The sequence below is a fragment of the Notothenia rossii genome, assembly GCF_949606895.1.
Source record: "Notothenia rossii genome assembly, chromosome: 2".
Taxonomy (NCBI): Eukaryota; Metazoa; Chordata; class Actinopteri; order Perciformes; family Nototheniidae; genus Notothenia; species Notothenia rossii.
Window position 1 is genome coordinate 68804561 of NC_136904.1, and position 14813 is coordinate 68819373.

At 41.1% G+C, this 14813-nt stretch overlaps 1 protein-coding gene across 3 annotated transcripts in view; it reads right to left on the minus strand.

Annotated features, from left to right (window-relative positions):
* Positions 1–14813, minus strand: part of dnah7 (dynein, axonemal, heavy chain 7) — a 106583-nt gene that overhangs the window by 25092 nt on the left and 66678 nt on the right. For all 3 annotated transcript variants that reach the window (XM_079663851.1, XM_079663852.1, XM_079663850.1), the window contains 12 exons: positions 14023–14649; positions 12532–12777; positions 12154–12383; positions 10722–11052; positions 9716–10062; positions 8670–8850; positions 8248–8433; positions 6858–7021; positions 5635–5789; positions 3655–3845; positions 453–586; positions 24–359 (listed from right to left, as the gene is read on the minus strand). In XM_079663851.1, coding sequence (XP_079519977.1) covers positions 24–359; positions 453–586; positions 3655–3845; positions 5635–5789; positions 6858–7021; positions 8248–8433; positions 8670–8850; positions 9716–10062; positions 10722–11052; positions 12154–12383; positions 12532–12777; positions 14023–14649 — 3128 coding nt within the window. The remainder of the gene's footprint in view (positions 1–23; positions 360–452; positions 587–3654; positions 3846–5634; positions 5790–6857; positions 7022–8247; positions 8434–8669; positions 8851–9715; positions 10063–10721; positions 11053–12153; positions 12384–12531; positions 12778–14022; positions 14650–14813) is intronic.

Genomic DNA, 14813 nt, shown 5'->3' on the forward strand with positions numbered 1-14813 from the left:
GTGCATTTGTCAGCCCTGCCTACCTCTGCTCCAAGTCTTCACTCTTCTCTGAGTTGTCGATGGAGCTGATGAAGAGGTTAATGAACCAGGTGAGGGAGTACTGGTACATGGGCTCGATATTCGCAAGGTCAGCGATGGAGAAGAACAAGATGGCTGAATGCATGGCGATGGGGGTGTAACCCATGCGGGTCTCGTCGATCTTCCGCTCCGTCACCTCGGCCACAGCTTGCTTCTCTGAGATCTCATTGGCCAGCACTTTCGAGCAGGAGAGGATCTTGACGGCCGTCTCATCCTCCAGGATGTTGCCCTCGGAAGAGGACAGCACCTCTAAGATTTTGTCCTCGATCTCCTTTAGTTGTCTGGAGGACAATTCAACATGTGTTTGTAGAGGGAGACATTTGGATTTGACTAATGGAAATCATTTGACCTGAGTCTGGAGTGTGCTACAGTACCTTTTATTCTCTGCTCCCTGCAGGATAAGAGCCTGTTTCTCTTCCTCCAAGTCGGGCCTTTCCCGAGCCACCACGATACCAAGCAGCTGGTCTTGGATGCCTTCAGGGGTGATCATGAAGTTCAGAAGGGTGACCTAAAGTACAGAGGTCGAAAGAAAGAGCAGTTTTCAGTTCGAAAGTGTCAAACTAAAGGTTTATTTACATTTTTAAGGATGTATGTGCCGATGATTGCTTGCCAGTAGGCTAGGATTCGGGAGACATGTACTACATTATCAAGACTTTATCAATTTTTGCATAATGCATTATTGTGATTGGCTGCATGGTATGATGGCTGAGCACAATTTTAATATAATGACTTTTTAGGGTTTTATGTGGACCAATGACAATATGGCTAATGTGACATGCAACAATATAATCGAAGGTTGATTTTATATATTTTTGTAAATATTTTTAAATGAAATGAAACCACTTCAAGTAACCATGTCAGGTCATGTATGTATAAATGGCCATATACTCATTCCCTTGCGTGGTCCTAGTGAAATTGAGTTTGATACACCAGGCATTTGTATCCTTTACAGTTTCAGTCATGTTTGAGTATACAAAGAGTCGTAACATTTTTGTTTACCTTTAGTCACATAATGTTCTCTCTAAATCGGCTTTTTTATTTAGACAAATGTCATTTATTTGTCATCAGATTATTTTTCTAGCCGAAACCAAAAATGTTTTCATTTGACAAAATATTTTATCAAAACATTATGTGATGAGAGTTTGATGATTACAAATCTGGGCGAAAGAACAAAATTAGGCTTAAAAATCATCTTATTCATGAAAAGAAAATAATCATCGATTTTTTGGTGAAGTGAACACTGATACATTGCTATACATTTCAGTATGCAGAAGAAAACATGCTCAAATTAAGGTGTGTGCGTGAGTGTGTGAGTGTGTGAGAGTGTGTGAGAGTGTGTGAGAGTGTGTGAGAGTGTGTGAGAGTGTGGACATGTATCTGTGGGGTACTTTCAAGTGCAGCGTTGATCATCATGGCTTCAGTGCTGCACCCCCTACGAACCTCCTCTCCAATCAATTCCAATAACTGCTCTATCCTTGGCAAAGCACAGGTAAGATGCTTTTTTCTTTTACTGTGAAAACTGTGGAAGTGTGTCTTTTAGCGCCCAGCCTTAGTCATTCTGCTGTGCACTTACCCGGAGGTTAAAAGCCCATACCTGCTATCTACTCTCTGCCCTAATAAACGAGTGCACTTCTCCGGGGCCTAATTCCATTTCTATTGATGCTGCGGACCCACTCAGCTGGTGGTAAAGACTCGGAGTGCACATAAATCTCCCGTCTGTCCTTTTCACACATACACCCTCCTTCCTCACTCCCCTGAGCTTCTTAAGGGCTGCTCTACCAGAAGCTTGCCTTCTTGTATTTGAAAGTATTGCATTTCAAACAGGGCTTAATGGATTTAATGGAAGCCCCACTGTACTGTAGGAAAAAAGGGAAAAAAAGAAGGATTGAGTCAGTTTTGAAAAATGAGTTGAATCTATCTAATAGCTGCCCATAAAGAGTGGGTCCCTGCAAATAGATGCTTGAAATGTGATCTTCTAAAGCTTTCCAACCCCTCTCTGTAATGCAGTTTCCTTAAATGCTCCTTTTCTAGGAAATGTTCTCTTTTTTCTGGGACACTGTGCTCCATTGGGGAGGTGGTATCGGTGATGATTCGCTGTGTTGCTGGGGTAAAAAAGTATGATGCAATAAGAGGGAAACAACCGTAAAAAAGGAGGGATCATCTATCTGGAGGAACAGAGGTACTTAAATAATAATTTTGTAGAATTTGCTGATGAATTCATACAAACTAAGAGTTCACAGCCAGACATGCTAATTCATACTTGTTTGTATCAATTTAAATACAGTTTAGTGTGTTAGTATGCTAACCATTGCTAAAAACACTAAACATAAAGTCAAGCAGAGGGGACAGTAATGTTTTTGTTCAACAAAATAAATGTGTTTGGAAAATTGAAAATTCTTTCACTTGAAAAAAAATGATTGCGATTTACACTTCGGCGGGCGTGCATGTTTGTCGCAAATGTCATAGCAATCCTCTAATAGTCAAGGGGATACATTGTCTGGGTACCATGAAGTTCTGGACAACATCATCTCCATCTGGTAGATATTAAGATATTTCACTGAAAATGTTTAACTTTGAACTGTTGGTGGCACTAAAGAAAGATCAGAGGATCACCAAAATCACAAGAGTTCAGCCTCTGGAGACCATTAACGTCCGTACAAAATGTATGCAATTCATCCAAATACTCACCAGCCCATACTTCCATCTATAGAGTGACTAAAAGCTCAACCAAAACTGAAGAAAGCCACACGATTTAAGAGGAAAGACAATAGCATTAATAACCTCTCCCTCACAAAAACAATGAAGGTTGCAGTTAAACAGTAAACACAGTGCTCCACAAAGGACCTTTTTCTTCAATGGAAAAAACCATGTTACTGAAAGTCAGTTATACCATCCGGCTTAATAACAAAACAAATGAAAGTTGTTGTTATCAGGTGTAAAGGAAATGCTACTTTAAAGGTGGAGGAATGCAGATGTCTGTTGAGTCCTGTGAGAGACTGTAAAACGCATTCTATTAACTTGTGAGTTGGCAGAAGCCTTGTTGTAGAAAATGCGTCTATCCTTAGCTGCGGTGGGACAGAAGGGTACCAGCTCCATCTGCATGGAAGGGGTGGGTAGTGGGGACATGGAAGATTGCACAGGGCTCATTGCATCAACACTGACACCTGCTGCAAACAGCTGAGGCATGTGGCTCCTGCCAGAAACTCTCTGATTACTGTCAGGAATAAAGGTGTGTGCAGGCACTTGGGTCTGACTGTCTGTCTGAGTGTGTTTCCTTGTGTGGTGCGCCTTTTCCTTGATATTTTAGGCTTAATGGCCTAAATGTTAATTGGGATACACAACCTGTTATTGTCTAAAAAAGTTTGCCTATAGATAATACAACAATGGCAGAAAAAAAGGGGAGAGGGTCAGAGGAGGAACATATTAAATCTTTGATGGAATACAATAAAAGAAAGCACATAAAGCCTACTGTAAAGTAATTTTGATCCGAAAGTAGCCTTGATAAAATATGTTTCTTCAAGCGAGTCAAAGTGTGTATTGGGATACACTGCCTGAGGGTGTTTCCAACTACAGTACCTTGACGGAGGTTTCTGGCAGGTAGTGTGGGTTGCGTAGCTTGGTGGTGATGTAAAAGCGGAAGTCTGGAGCGTATTCGATGGTGGAGTCTCCCAGGCGGATACACATGGCCCCGCCCTGTTTGAAGGTCTGTCTCAGCAGCAGAGGCTCCAGGATGGGGTCCAGCTCCTCGCCTACATTCTCCAGCAGCACTGAGGGAAAAGGTTAAATAGGTTTTCTGATCAGGGGAGGCTTAAACTTGTCAGTGTTTTGCTTCATACAAGCAATCTCAAAGGGAAGCTATCTTCAGGTGACGCCACTGTAGAAATGAGAGGAAAAGCTTTTATAACAAAGAACAAAAAGCCTGTTTGTTGAAGCAGAGCGGCCGGGTGGACACAAGATGTTATGCCAGCAAGTGTGTGACTTGTATCATCCTCCTCCGGCAATATACAGCTGTCAGATAGAGCGGTGACAAGCTCATTCAGACAAACGCGGGTCCTCATCTTTCATTGTAATGTTTATTTTATATTATTATCATGTTAACTCTTATGCAATACGTTGTTAACATGCTGCTGTAACAAAGAATTTTCCCAATTTGGGATCAATAAACGATATCTATTTGAATCTTGTCTAATCTTCAGGCCACCTGTCAAAGACTTACATTTAGCACCAGGTCAGCCAATGATGTAGTATCAATATAGGACTTTTCCCAAATCTACCTTATAATGACTTATTTTGTGTCACTCTTTTGCATGTCTGAATTATTTTAGTTGCGTACATCTTCCTGTTTCTTGGAAGCCCTCAACCATTACATGTGTGCACCACATGCATAATAAGTAATCAGTGAAGCAAGTAAGACATTACCAGTTATAAATGCCTTATCCCCATGACATCATCATTAATTTATTTTCACATTAAGTATGATAATGCTGTTCTCATGTTAGGAACATTAGCCCATCTATAATTGATTTTATGCCCAAGGTAATAACAACGTTTTTATACAGAATTCAGAGACGGTGACAGCTGAAACTTTCTCTCCAAACTTTCAAAATGTCTCCAAATCGTTTCGGGCACCATTTTGTCCTGTTACATTTCATCAATATTGTTAATATTTCAGCAGCTTAACCAGTACTTTCTAGCCTTTAATAAGCAGGAGTCGAGCCTATTAAGATATTTGGCGGGGAAACATTTGTTCAACAGTCCTAAAATAGAGATTTCTAGCAAACGCATCAGGGAAATACTGTAGGCTGCAATACAAACAGCAAGAAACCATGGAACTGTGAAGTAAGAGAGCGTGGATCTGTAGCCTCTGGGGACTATTTTGCTCCCTGCAAGGACCAACAACTCTCTGAACTGTTAGCCTTGCATTCTGACAGTAAGCAAAGAGCCAGTGGCTGGTGAGTTCGGTCATTATTTAGATGTCTTTTTAATGGCTGTATAGCAGTCTCTGTCAGTTCCATTCTCCCTTGCCGTTCCTTCTCAAACCCCCTACAAATCCTAGAGACACAACAAATGAACAGACAGCAAAAAGATAGTTGCTTCTGCACAAACATGTGACTATGACCCTGATACTTGTGTATGATTTACAGTAGTTCATTAGAATAATGGCGCAGGAAGCCTGGATAAAAGTTCATTGGAACATTTCACTCAGAAATACTGCTTATATGAATTCCTCCTCTGCAGAATAGAGAACAAAGAAAAACCATCTTCTGCAGCAATAAAAAGTCCCTGTGGTAAAGGGAGACCTCAGCAGGCGGAAGCAGGAACTACCACACACACACACACACACACACACACACACACACACACACACACACACACACACACACACACACACACACACACACACACACACACACACACACACACACACACACACACACACACACACACACACACACACACACACACACACACACACACACACACACACACACACACACACACACACACACAAAGACTAGGCAGCAAGAGCAGAGTCATCAAGCTAGACAGACTTACCTGGGTTGCCAAACTGGATGCAGTTCTCCAGAGTGCGTACAAAGTCACCGTCACTCAGTTTAATGATATGCAGACTGTTGGCCTTCTCCATGTTTTTCACCCACTTGTTTGCCTGGCCCTGGGGATCAATCATCAGGGGCCAGCGCCTGGCGTTTCTACACAGAAACACAATAAAACAGTCAATGATCGTATGGTGCTGCCTTGTCAGAGTGAGAGATCATGTAACTGTTAACCAGGAGACATCAAAACAGCAGGGGGGATGCAGGAGGACAATAATTGAGATGTAGAGAGGCACAGTCAGACAGCTCACAGTCGGATGGCACACCAGGGGCCATAGTATTGTGATTAAAAAACAATGTTGCTGCTTCATTTACACAAACTAGCAGATGCTTTCTACATTTTATATTCATTTTTTTACGGCAGCTTAAGGTTAAATCTGACAATCTTACTGCAGAGTTGTGACATACAGTGGTGTCTGTAAGGGCAGAAGGATTTGTAGTTCTGAATTTAATTTGGAGATTTAAATAGATTGTGAGCCCTTGTGATCGAGGTAGTTAAGAATAAACATTTGGTGGCCACCATATAGCTCAGTTGGTACAGCTTGCGACCCATACACTGGGGCTAGGAGGTCCCTGGTTCAAATCTAGCCTAGGACCATTTGCTGTGTGTCTCCCCCTTTGAACACTGGTTTCAAACACACACTGGAACATATGTATTATGCACAGTGAGTGAGTGAGTGAAAAATAAATGCCAAAAATAAATAGAAACCAGGAGTTTCCAAAAAGATAGTTACGCTCAGAGTAAGCAGAGACCCTTTGGGTTTTGAACATTAAATCATTGCTTTACCTCTGTACCAGCTGCACATTCAGAGGTACCATGCCTCTGAAATACTTTTATGCTTCTATGAAAAGTGAAAGCCAGTTTTCTGTTAGTGTTCATGTCATTCTGTATTTTTAGACGCTGGCTGGATCTTGTCCAGACCTTTCTGTCATTTCGATTCAAGCACTTGTTTATTTTGCACTGTAATGTGAAGCTTTATTGTGAAGTCAAAATACGCATTGTGCATCAACAATGGCTGTCGGTTGCTCCATCAAATGAATCGGATCAGGTTTAGATGCCCCCGTAGCTGGTGCGTTAAACTCTTAAACTCTGAAGTAAACATTGATGCATTTTTCTTCTAGAGAGAATGCCATGTCGGAATAAAGTTTGTCTTTGATACTCACAAGATCATGATCCCGTTGTCTATGGAGAAGCTGTCTGATGGGAGGCCAGCGATGGTCCAGGCTCTGATCTTTACTGGATCGCCCAGAGAGTTCATCAGGGACATGTTGGGGGAGCAGGGGATCTCTCTGCTCTTGCATAGATCCATCCACTCCTCCGTTTGATCCTGCAGAGGACCACATTTACTGGTTATGACTTCATTTTCACTTTACCACCTGGGCAGCATGAAATAACCTACAAGCAAATGAAAGCATCTGCTTGCGAACAATTCTGTGCACATAAATGATTACTTGTTCACTCTCCTCCTTTTTGTCTCCAGCTTTAAAAAAGTAAATAGACAACCTTTAAACAATTTCTTGGTATTGAAAAAGAAATGTTCCTTTCAGAGGGACCACTTCCCTTCAAACTGCTCTCAAGCTTTAGGATTGAATTGGTCAAAGTTGTAATGAGTTTTTTAAAGACAGAAAGGCTGGATTTTCCTAAGAAACAATGCATAGATTCAAATAAGAGTGATTCTTCTCAATCATCACTTACGACCCACTAAAAGTGGTAGTTTTCTGTATCTGCAGACACCAACACACTTTTCTCTCATTTACCTTGCATTCCCTACATGTTTCCAAACAACATGTTGGGTGGCACACCAGGGGCCATAGTATTGTGATTAAAAAGCATCTGCTTGTTTCATTTACACAAACAAGCAGATGCTTTGTGAATTCTTTTTTTTTATTTTGACTGCAGCTTAAGGTTAAATCAGATAATTTGACTGCAAAGTTGTGACATACAGTGGTGTCTTTTTATTTGTATCTGTTCCCTTTTTTTAAAAGGGCAGAAGAATTTGTACTTGTGAATTTAATCTTGATATTGAAATAAAGTGTGAGCCCTTGTGATCGAGGTAGTTAAAAATAAACCTTTGGGGACAACCGTATAGCTCAGTTGGTAGAGCTTGCGACCCACACACTGGGGCTAGGAGGACCCTGGTTCAAATCTGGCCTAGGACCATTTCCTGTGTGTCTTCCCCTCTTTCTACCCCTTTCACAACTGTATCCACTGTATTCTGTATCTGCAGACACCAATTCATTTACCTTGCTTTCCCTACATATATCTACCTTTTCTTACATTTGAGAAATGTGTGTAAAACAACATGTTAGGGAACTGTTAACAATATGGTTATGTGTAAACCAACAAACGTTATATTAAAATGTTAAATCTAAACCAACAAACGTTATATTAAAATGTTAAATCTAAACCAACAAACGTTATATTAAAATGTTAAATCTAAATATAGAAGTGAAATCTATTACAAATCTATGTAGGTGCAGATCTATAAGTAATACGAGTAGTACCCACTGACAGCCCTGTTCCTAGTATGCCCCCCCGGCTCCCTGAGCTCACCTGTCTGTAGCTGGAGGTGAAGGCTCCCAGGTAAGCCACGATGCCCGCTGAGATCAGGATGTCCCCGGTCAGGTTGTTGTAGAGCTCTCCGAGATTGAAGGCCATTTCGCTCCAGCGTGACTTCTCACCACCCAAGCCTCCAATAAGCTGCTCCGCTCGCTCCAGCTTCTTACTGCACAGATCCACCTGCAGGACATCATGGAAGGTGGACGAAATCAGTGGCCTATATGGGCTACGAGTCACTCTTTTGCCTGGCAGTTCTGTCAGTGTTCTGTCATTCTCCTCTCAGATTTAGTCATCTTTCATTTGGCACTGTAGTTACACTTTTACTCTTTTTTCATTACTTAGCAAGATATGATTACCAATTTAACACATTGTTAAACCATGTACAATGAAAGTAAGAGATGTAAAAACCACTAAACCTGATTCTCCAGTTCAACTTTCTTGTTCTTGTTAGCTTCGAACGTCTCCTGAAGTTTTGCGAGTTTATCCTGGACTTCTTTGAGGGCAGCCTGTTTTTTTTGGAGGCCTGTCATGGCCACAAGCAGCTCCCCCTCAGCCTGCGCCAGCTTCTCCTTCTTGGGAGCCACCGTCTTGGCCACCCTGAAGGATTATGCAGTAAGCAATCATTTACAAGAGATTCTAGATGTATAGATATATATTCAAACCAGAAGGTCGTCAGTCAGACCAAGTACAGTGAGTGTGAACACGCCTAAACATGGTAGCCCCCTAGCTCTAACACCCCTCATATTAGCGCACATGTGTGTATTTCGCGCCTAAGTGTGTAATCAATATAGTGCGTCTTCTTTTTCAAATGAAACATTGCATTTTGTTAGCCTACATTGGGTTTAAATGAATACCTTTAGCTGCAAGAGTTCATGTAAACTAAACACATCACCCCAAGTATGCACTGGCTTCCAAAAACAAAAAGAATACACATCAAAATCGTTCTTTTATTTTATAAAGCGCTAAATGGTTTGGTACCACAATACTAACTGACATGCTGCTCTGTTACGAGCCACCCAGAGCTGTAAGATCATCAGGGACAGGTCTACCCAATGGAGCCAGGGTCAGAACCAAATACGCTGAAGAAGCTTTAAGCTTTTATGCTCTGCAGATCTGGAACAAACTTGTAGAACATCTGAGGTCTGCTGAACCCCGAGGTGAAAAATATTTATTTTTACTCTATTTTCTTTGCATTTGAAATGTGCTAACAATTTACTATGTTGGAAAAATAATGATGTGAACATGTCCTTTTAAATGATCTGCATCTTGATTTGGCTTGTCATATTTATCACTTTGCAAATCATTTGTATACTTGCTCAGGATAAAAAATAGTTATTCCTGTGTAATTAAATATAACCAAGCTTCATTTACTTGCTTAGACGGATGGTAAGCTCTCTAAAGCTGGGGGAGTGTGCATACATTTTCATAACTGGGAACACAGGAGGAGAAGAACATGACTTACTTTTCATACTTGTCCATGGCGCAGACCCACTTACACAGGCCTTCAGCTGCAGTGGATGCAGTTCGGATCTTCTCCGGTACAAAGTCTGGGTTGGTGATGTACTTGTTGCGGATGATGGCGATGTAACTGGGTGGGATGTTGTCCTTGTCATATTCATGGAGGCTTTGGAGAAACTTCATTTCTCCCAGGATCTTTTTGGCCGGGCCCCAAAAGTCCTCCACTTTTTTACCAGAGCCGGAGGGGTCCGGTACGCGGTCTGGCTTGATGCCTTTGAGAATGCAGATCGCCTCCATCACCAGTTTGACAGCTAGGGGCGGGCTTTTCATGGACTTCACCACTGTGATATCCTGTAGATAAAAACAAAACAACTCTATATTCATGTCCTATTATATATTCTATTCCAGTACACCAATAACAAATATGAAACATTCAACATTCATTCATAATAATTTGTAAGGCCAAGTATAATAATAATTATACATGATTACTGGTCACTCATTGACATTCTTCTGGCATGATCAAAGAGTATTATCATTTCCATAGTTCCATCCTTTTATAATGCATTATAATCACTGTTATAAAGCATCATAAAGGGTTAATAAGTAACTATACAGTACGTGGTCATTTGCTTTAGGTAAAGTAAAAAATACTTGCGATTTGCAATTTCTTTCTATATTCAAACAATGGCTAATAAGAGTCACATATTATCCCATTATAATGCATTATACAGTGATTATCATGCAATATAAAAAGATTACAATATTTTACAATTATGGCAATTATAATATACTATGAACAGACAAAGAAGACATCTGTGAGTGACCAGCAATTATGACGTATTATAAATTTTCATCCTATAAGTCAATAAAGGGTCAAGTTTATGCTTTACAGTATAATGTGTAATGATTGTATAAAGCATTATGAGTATTTCTGAGTGCTTATAATAATACTGTTCCAAAGGCATGTTATAATGCATTACAATGTCAATGATCATGCATTGTCCTACCTGATTGGTGAGAGTGTTCAGGGCAGACAGCGCCGACTCCAGGATGGGCATGGCTTCCTCCAGGTCAGCATCACACTCATCCTTGATGGCTTTGGCAGCCATGGCTTGCTCGTTGGCCACGGCCTCGTCCACTTTCACCACCTTCTCTGTCTCAGCCACCTCCACAGACTCGTGCTCGATCACCACCATCATCTCATCCACCTCCTTGCTGGCCACGAGCAGCTGCGGTTGTAGCGCCTCCAGCTCCACCTGCATGGAGGCCACCTGATCTGCTGCTGACTCCAGCTTCTCCAAGCCCACCTCATAGCGACGTTTCATTTTCATCACCTCACTGAGCAAAGGACAGAAATAATTAAGGAATCAAGTCTCAATTTTAGCCATGGAATTTGACCATTTAGCCAAGTTTTCCAAATTAAGACTGTTTTCGAAACAATTTTAATTCAAGTCCTTTTCAATTATAGGCTCAATGATAAACTAATCGATCAATCAACCAATCAATCACTCACTCACTCAATCAACATTATCTATATAGCAATTATCATACACAAAAAGGTAACAAAAAAACAAAAATACTAGCCCCACCTATCAGTCTATAGACAAAGTGAAACATATACCAATTGACATCAATAAATAAAAGGACTGAATAAAATAAGAATAAATAGCATTTCATATAAAGCCAAATTAAAAGGTGGGTCTTAAGTTGGCTTTTAAAAGTATAAACATACTCAAACATAATGTCCAGACACAAACAACCTTGAAGGTCTCCTATTATACAATTGTTTATATTATAGGTCTCAGATATATAAAAAACATTTCTCTGAAGTGTTTCGCTCAAAATACCAAACAGATCCCCCATTCGAGCCATGCCTCATACCCCTCTATTTCAGCCCTGTTAGAGAGGTGCTGATTCTCAGTCCGTAGCTTTAAATAAAAATAAAAAAGAGAGGAGAGTTCAAGCAGGAGAATTCTACCCAGATACTCAGCTAAACGCTGGCGTGATTAAAACGCCATATTATGTTCCAAACCACATCAAGGATTATTTCTGAAACAGTATGGAGCTCTATGGAACCTTTTATATCCTGCTTCTTTTCACATACTCTCTCCAGTACAGGTTAGCTCTGAGTGTAAGCGATGCTTGCTAATGTAAACACAGACCATATTACTTTCAAAACACGTTGCGCATTGTTTCTGATACTGCAACGTTTCTGATAGGGGATGGGCCGAACGTTGCCAGGAGTTTAACGTAAAGCCAGCCCACATTTTAGTAATGTCCTCATGACCGCAGCAAATCTGGATCAGCTACATTGTATCCCCGTTTTTAGAGAGTATTTTCGGACACTTTGTGAGTCTCCTTACACACCAGAGACACATATTTATGTATAAAAGACATCAACAAGAGCATTTTGCATAATAGGTGAACTTTAAAACTTACGCTCTTTTGGTATTTAACAGAGCCTTGAAAGTGTTAATGAGTTCCAGGTATGAGGTTGGGGTGACGTAGTTGTAGCGCTGCAACTCGTTCATAAAGCGATGGGAGAGTTCTATGGTTGAGGTGTGAAAGCTCTTGCACATGTTGATGCAGCCTTCTCGGGACTCATCGGTCATTTCAACATCCTCCAGGAAGCGACAGGCCACCGCCTGCAGGGCATCCTCTGGCCATGTCTGATAAGCAAGGAAGTACGCTAAATTACAACTAAGTAGCCATATATATTACATTTACTTTATTTCTGCTATGGTTTTTTACCTATTTTCACAGTCAAACACAGCATATTGTCTCTGTGATGTTATTAACTAACATGCATGAACACACCTGGAACCAGTTAATAGTGCAGCAGTTAATGAGGGCGGGGAAACGTCTCAGACGGTTCCTGAAGGCGTCTCCGATGGGACTCATGGCCAACACCACATGCAGCTGTGTGCGACAGCGCTCTATAAACATGTTGAAAAGAGAAAGGGGGCTGCCATCTGTCTGCTTGTCGCGGTCTCGTTGGCGGTCCAACACGCGCATTCGCTCACACATTTCCGCCTTCTCGTCAACGGCAAACAGGTTAGGCACCTGCAAAAGATGACAGAGTTGTGTAGATTGGGTACAGGCCTTTTAAATAGAACAATCTGTACACTAAGTAAAATCATACTATTATGTATGCAGTTTGGTGCATTTCAGAAAAATATGTATCTGAAATAAACTACTATAGTTATTGATGCATTATTGTTTTAATCTTTTTTGGCTTGGTAAAGATGTTGTTTATATAATAATAATAATACTACATGTTATATAGCGCTTTTCCTGGTGCTCAAAGCGCTTTACAAGCAAGTAAAGAAGAAAAATAACAACTATATACAGTATATGAATTACTTTATTTAGTGCTGAGTAGCTTAAGTAGCTTACTAGCAGAGTAGCTTACCTATGATTGATCATATATAATCATTTGTTAGTTGACTTCTATTTTGTGCAAATAATATAACCTTGAAAAATAGCTAGTGACTAAAGCTGTAAAATAAATGCACATTATTAAAAAGTACAGCATTTGCCTACAAAATGTAGCATCATATGAAAGTGGGATAACCTTAACCACACAAGCTAAATGTAAGTACCTCATTTATTTTGTAAATAAAAGTATTTAAAGTGGACCTATCATGCTATAGTTGAAATATATATTGTAGGGCCATACCTATACAAAACATGTCTGTGAAGTTTTTTTTTCAAAATACCAAACAGATCATCCATTGTAGCCATCCCTCATACTGCTCAAACCCCTCTTTTGAAGCCCTGTTAGAGAAACGCAGATTTTGGGTCTTTAGCTTGAAAAAAATAAATAAGAGGAGGCGGAGCTAATGCCTGATCCGAATTCTACCGGAGATAAAGTTAAATTCTGCAGTGATAAAACGCCATCCTGTTTAAACCACGTCAAGGATTATTTCTGAAACAGTATGGAGCTCAAATGCTTTTTCTCTTGCAAGGTGAGTTCCTTTTTTATTACCTGCTTTTTAAACACATGTGCTCTTCAGTACAGGTTAGCTCTGAGTGTTAGCGAGGCTTGCTAATGTAAACAAAGACGTCCAAAACACGTCAGGCTTTGTTTCTGATAGCAACGAAAAGAGAGAGGGTTTTATTTTCTGACGCTGCGTGAGTTCCCCGACGCACCGGGGATACATATGTATGTATAAAAGACATCACAAAGTGCATGATAGGTCCCCTTTAAGTAATGTACTTAGTGACATTCCACCACTGCATATATCCATATGTATTGCTTTTATCTTATGTAATCTATAAATTAACTCAAACATCCATCCAATTTACCTCACCGGTGTTGAGCAGGTTACCAACGTCCTCCAAGAATGACTCCATTTTGATTTGAGTGTCCGTGAAGAGGAAAACGCCATGAGCTTCCCCCTGTGTGGACTTCATCATAATGAGCTTCAGATCATCGTGCCATTCTGTGGTTCCGTAGGTCTTGGAAATCTCCACCTGGAAAAGTTCCGCCTCTGCCATGTGGGCAGCCAACCGTGTGAGAGACTGCCGCCCGCTCCCGCCCACGCCCACCAACAGGGCGTGGCCGCTCGGCTGCTTCAGAATGCGAGAGATGCGACACACGTGTTCGATGGCGAAGCGGAAGAGCACCAGATTCATGGGTGCTTTGCTGACGTTGTTGTACTCCTCCAGATGTGACTCCACCACCTGACGGAGCTGGTCCAGGTTGTTCACCTCGCGGTAGTTGCGGTCGTCGCCCTTAGGGTCGTGAAAGTCGCAGAACATGAGGCTGCGTAGGTCGTCCTCTGTGACCTTCCCGTCTTGGTCCTGGTCAAGATGCTGGAAGAGCTGATGGAAGTCTTCCTTCATGTGGCTCTGAGACACCACCTGTAAGTGGCTTACAAGCCAGGAGCGATCTGAGTCTTGGACCAGACGATCATAATAAACCCTCAGCACCTGAAGATCAACAAGAAAAGAGTGAATGATACAGTGGGAAAGGTTTAGAGAGATGCCAACAAAGACAATTTCAAAGGAATACCAGTGTGATCAGACCAAACACATAGCAAATGTTTGCCCAAATGAATTGCGCCAAATTGGCCGCTAGATCTTTTTTGAAGTTA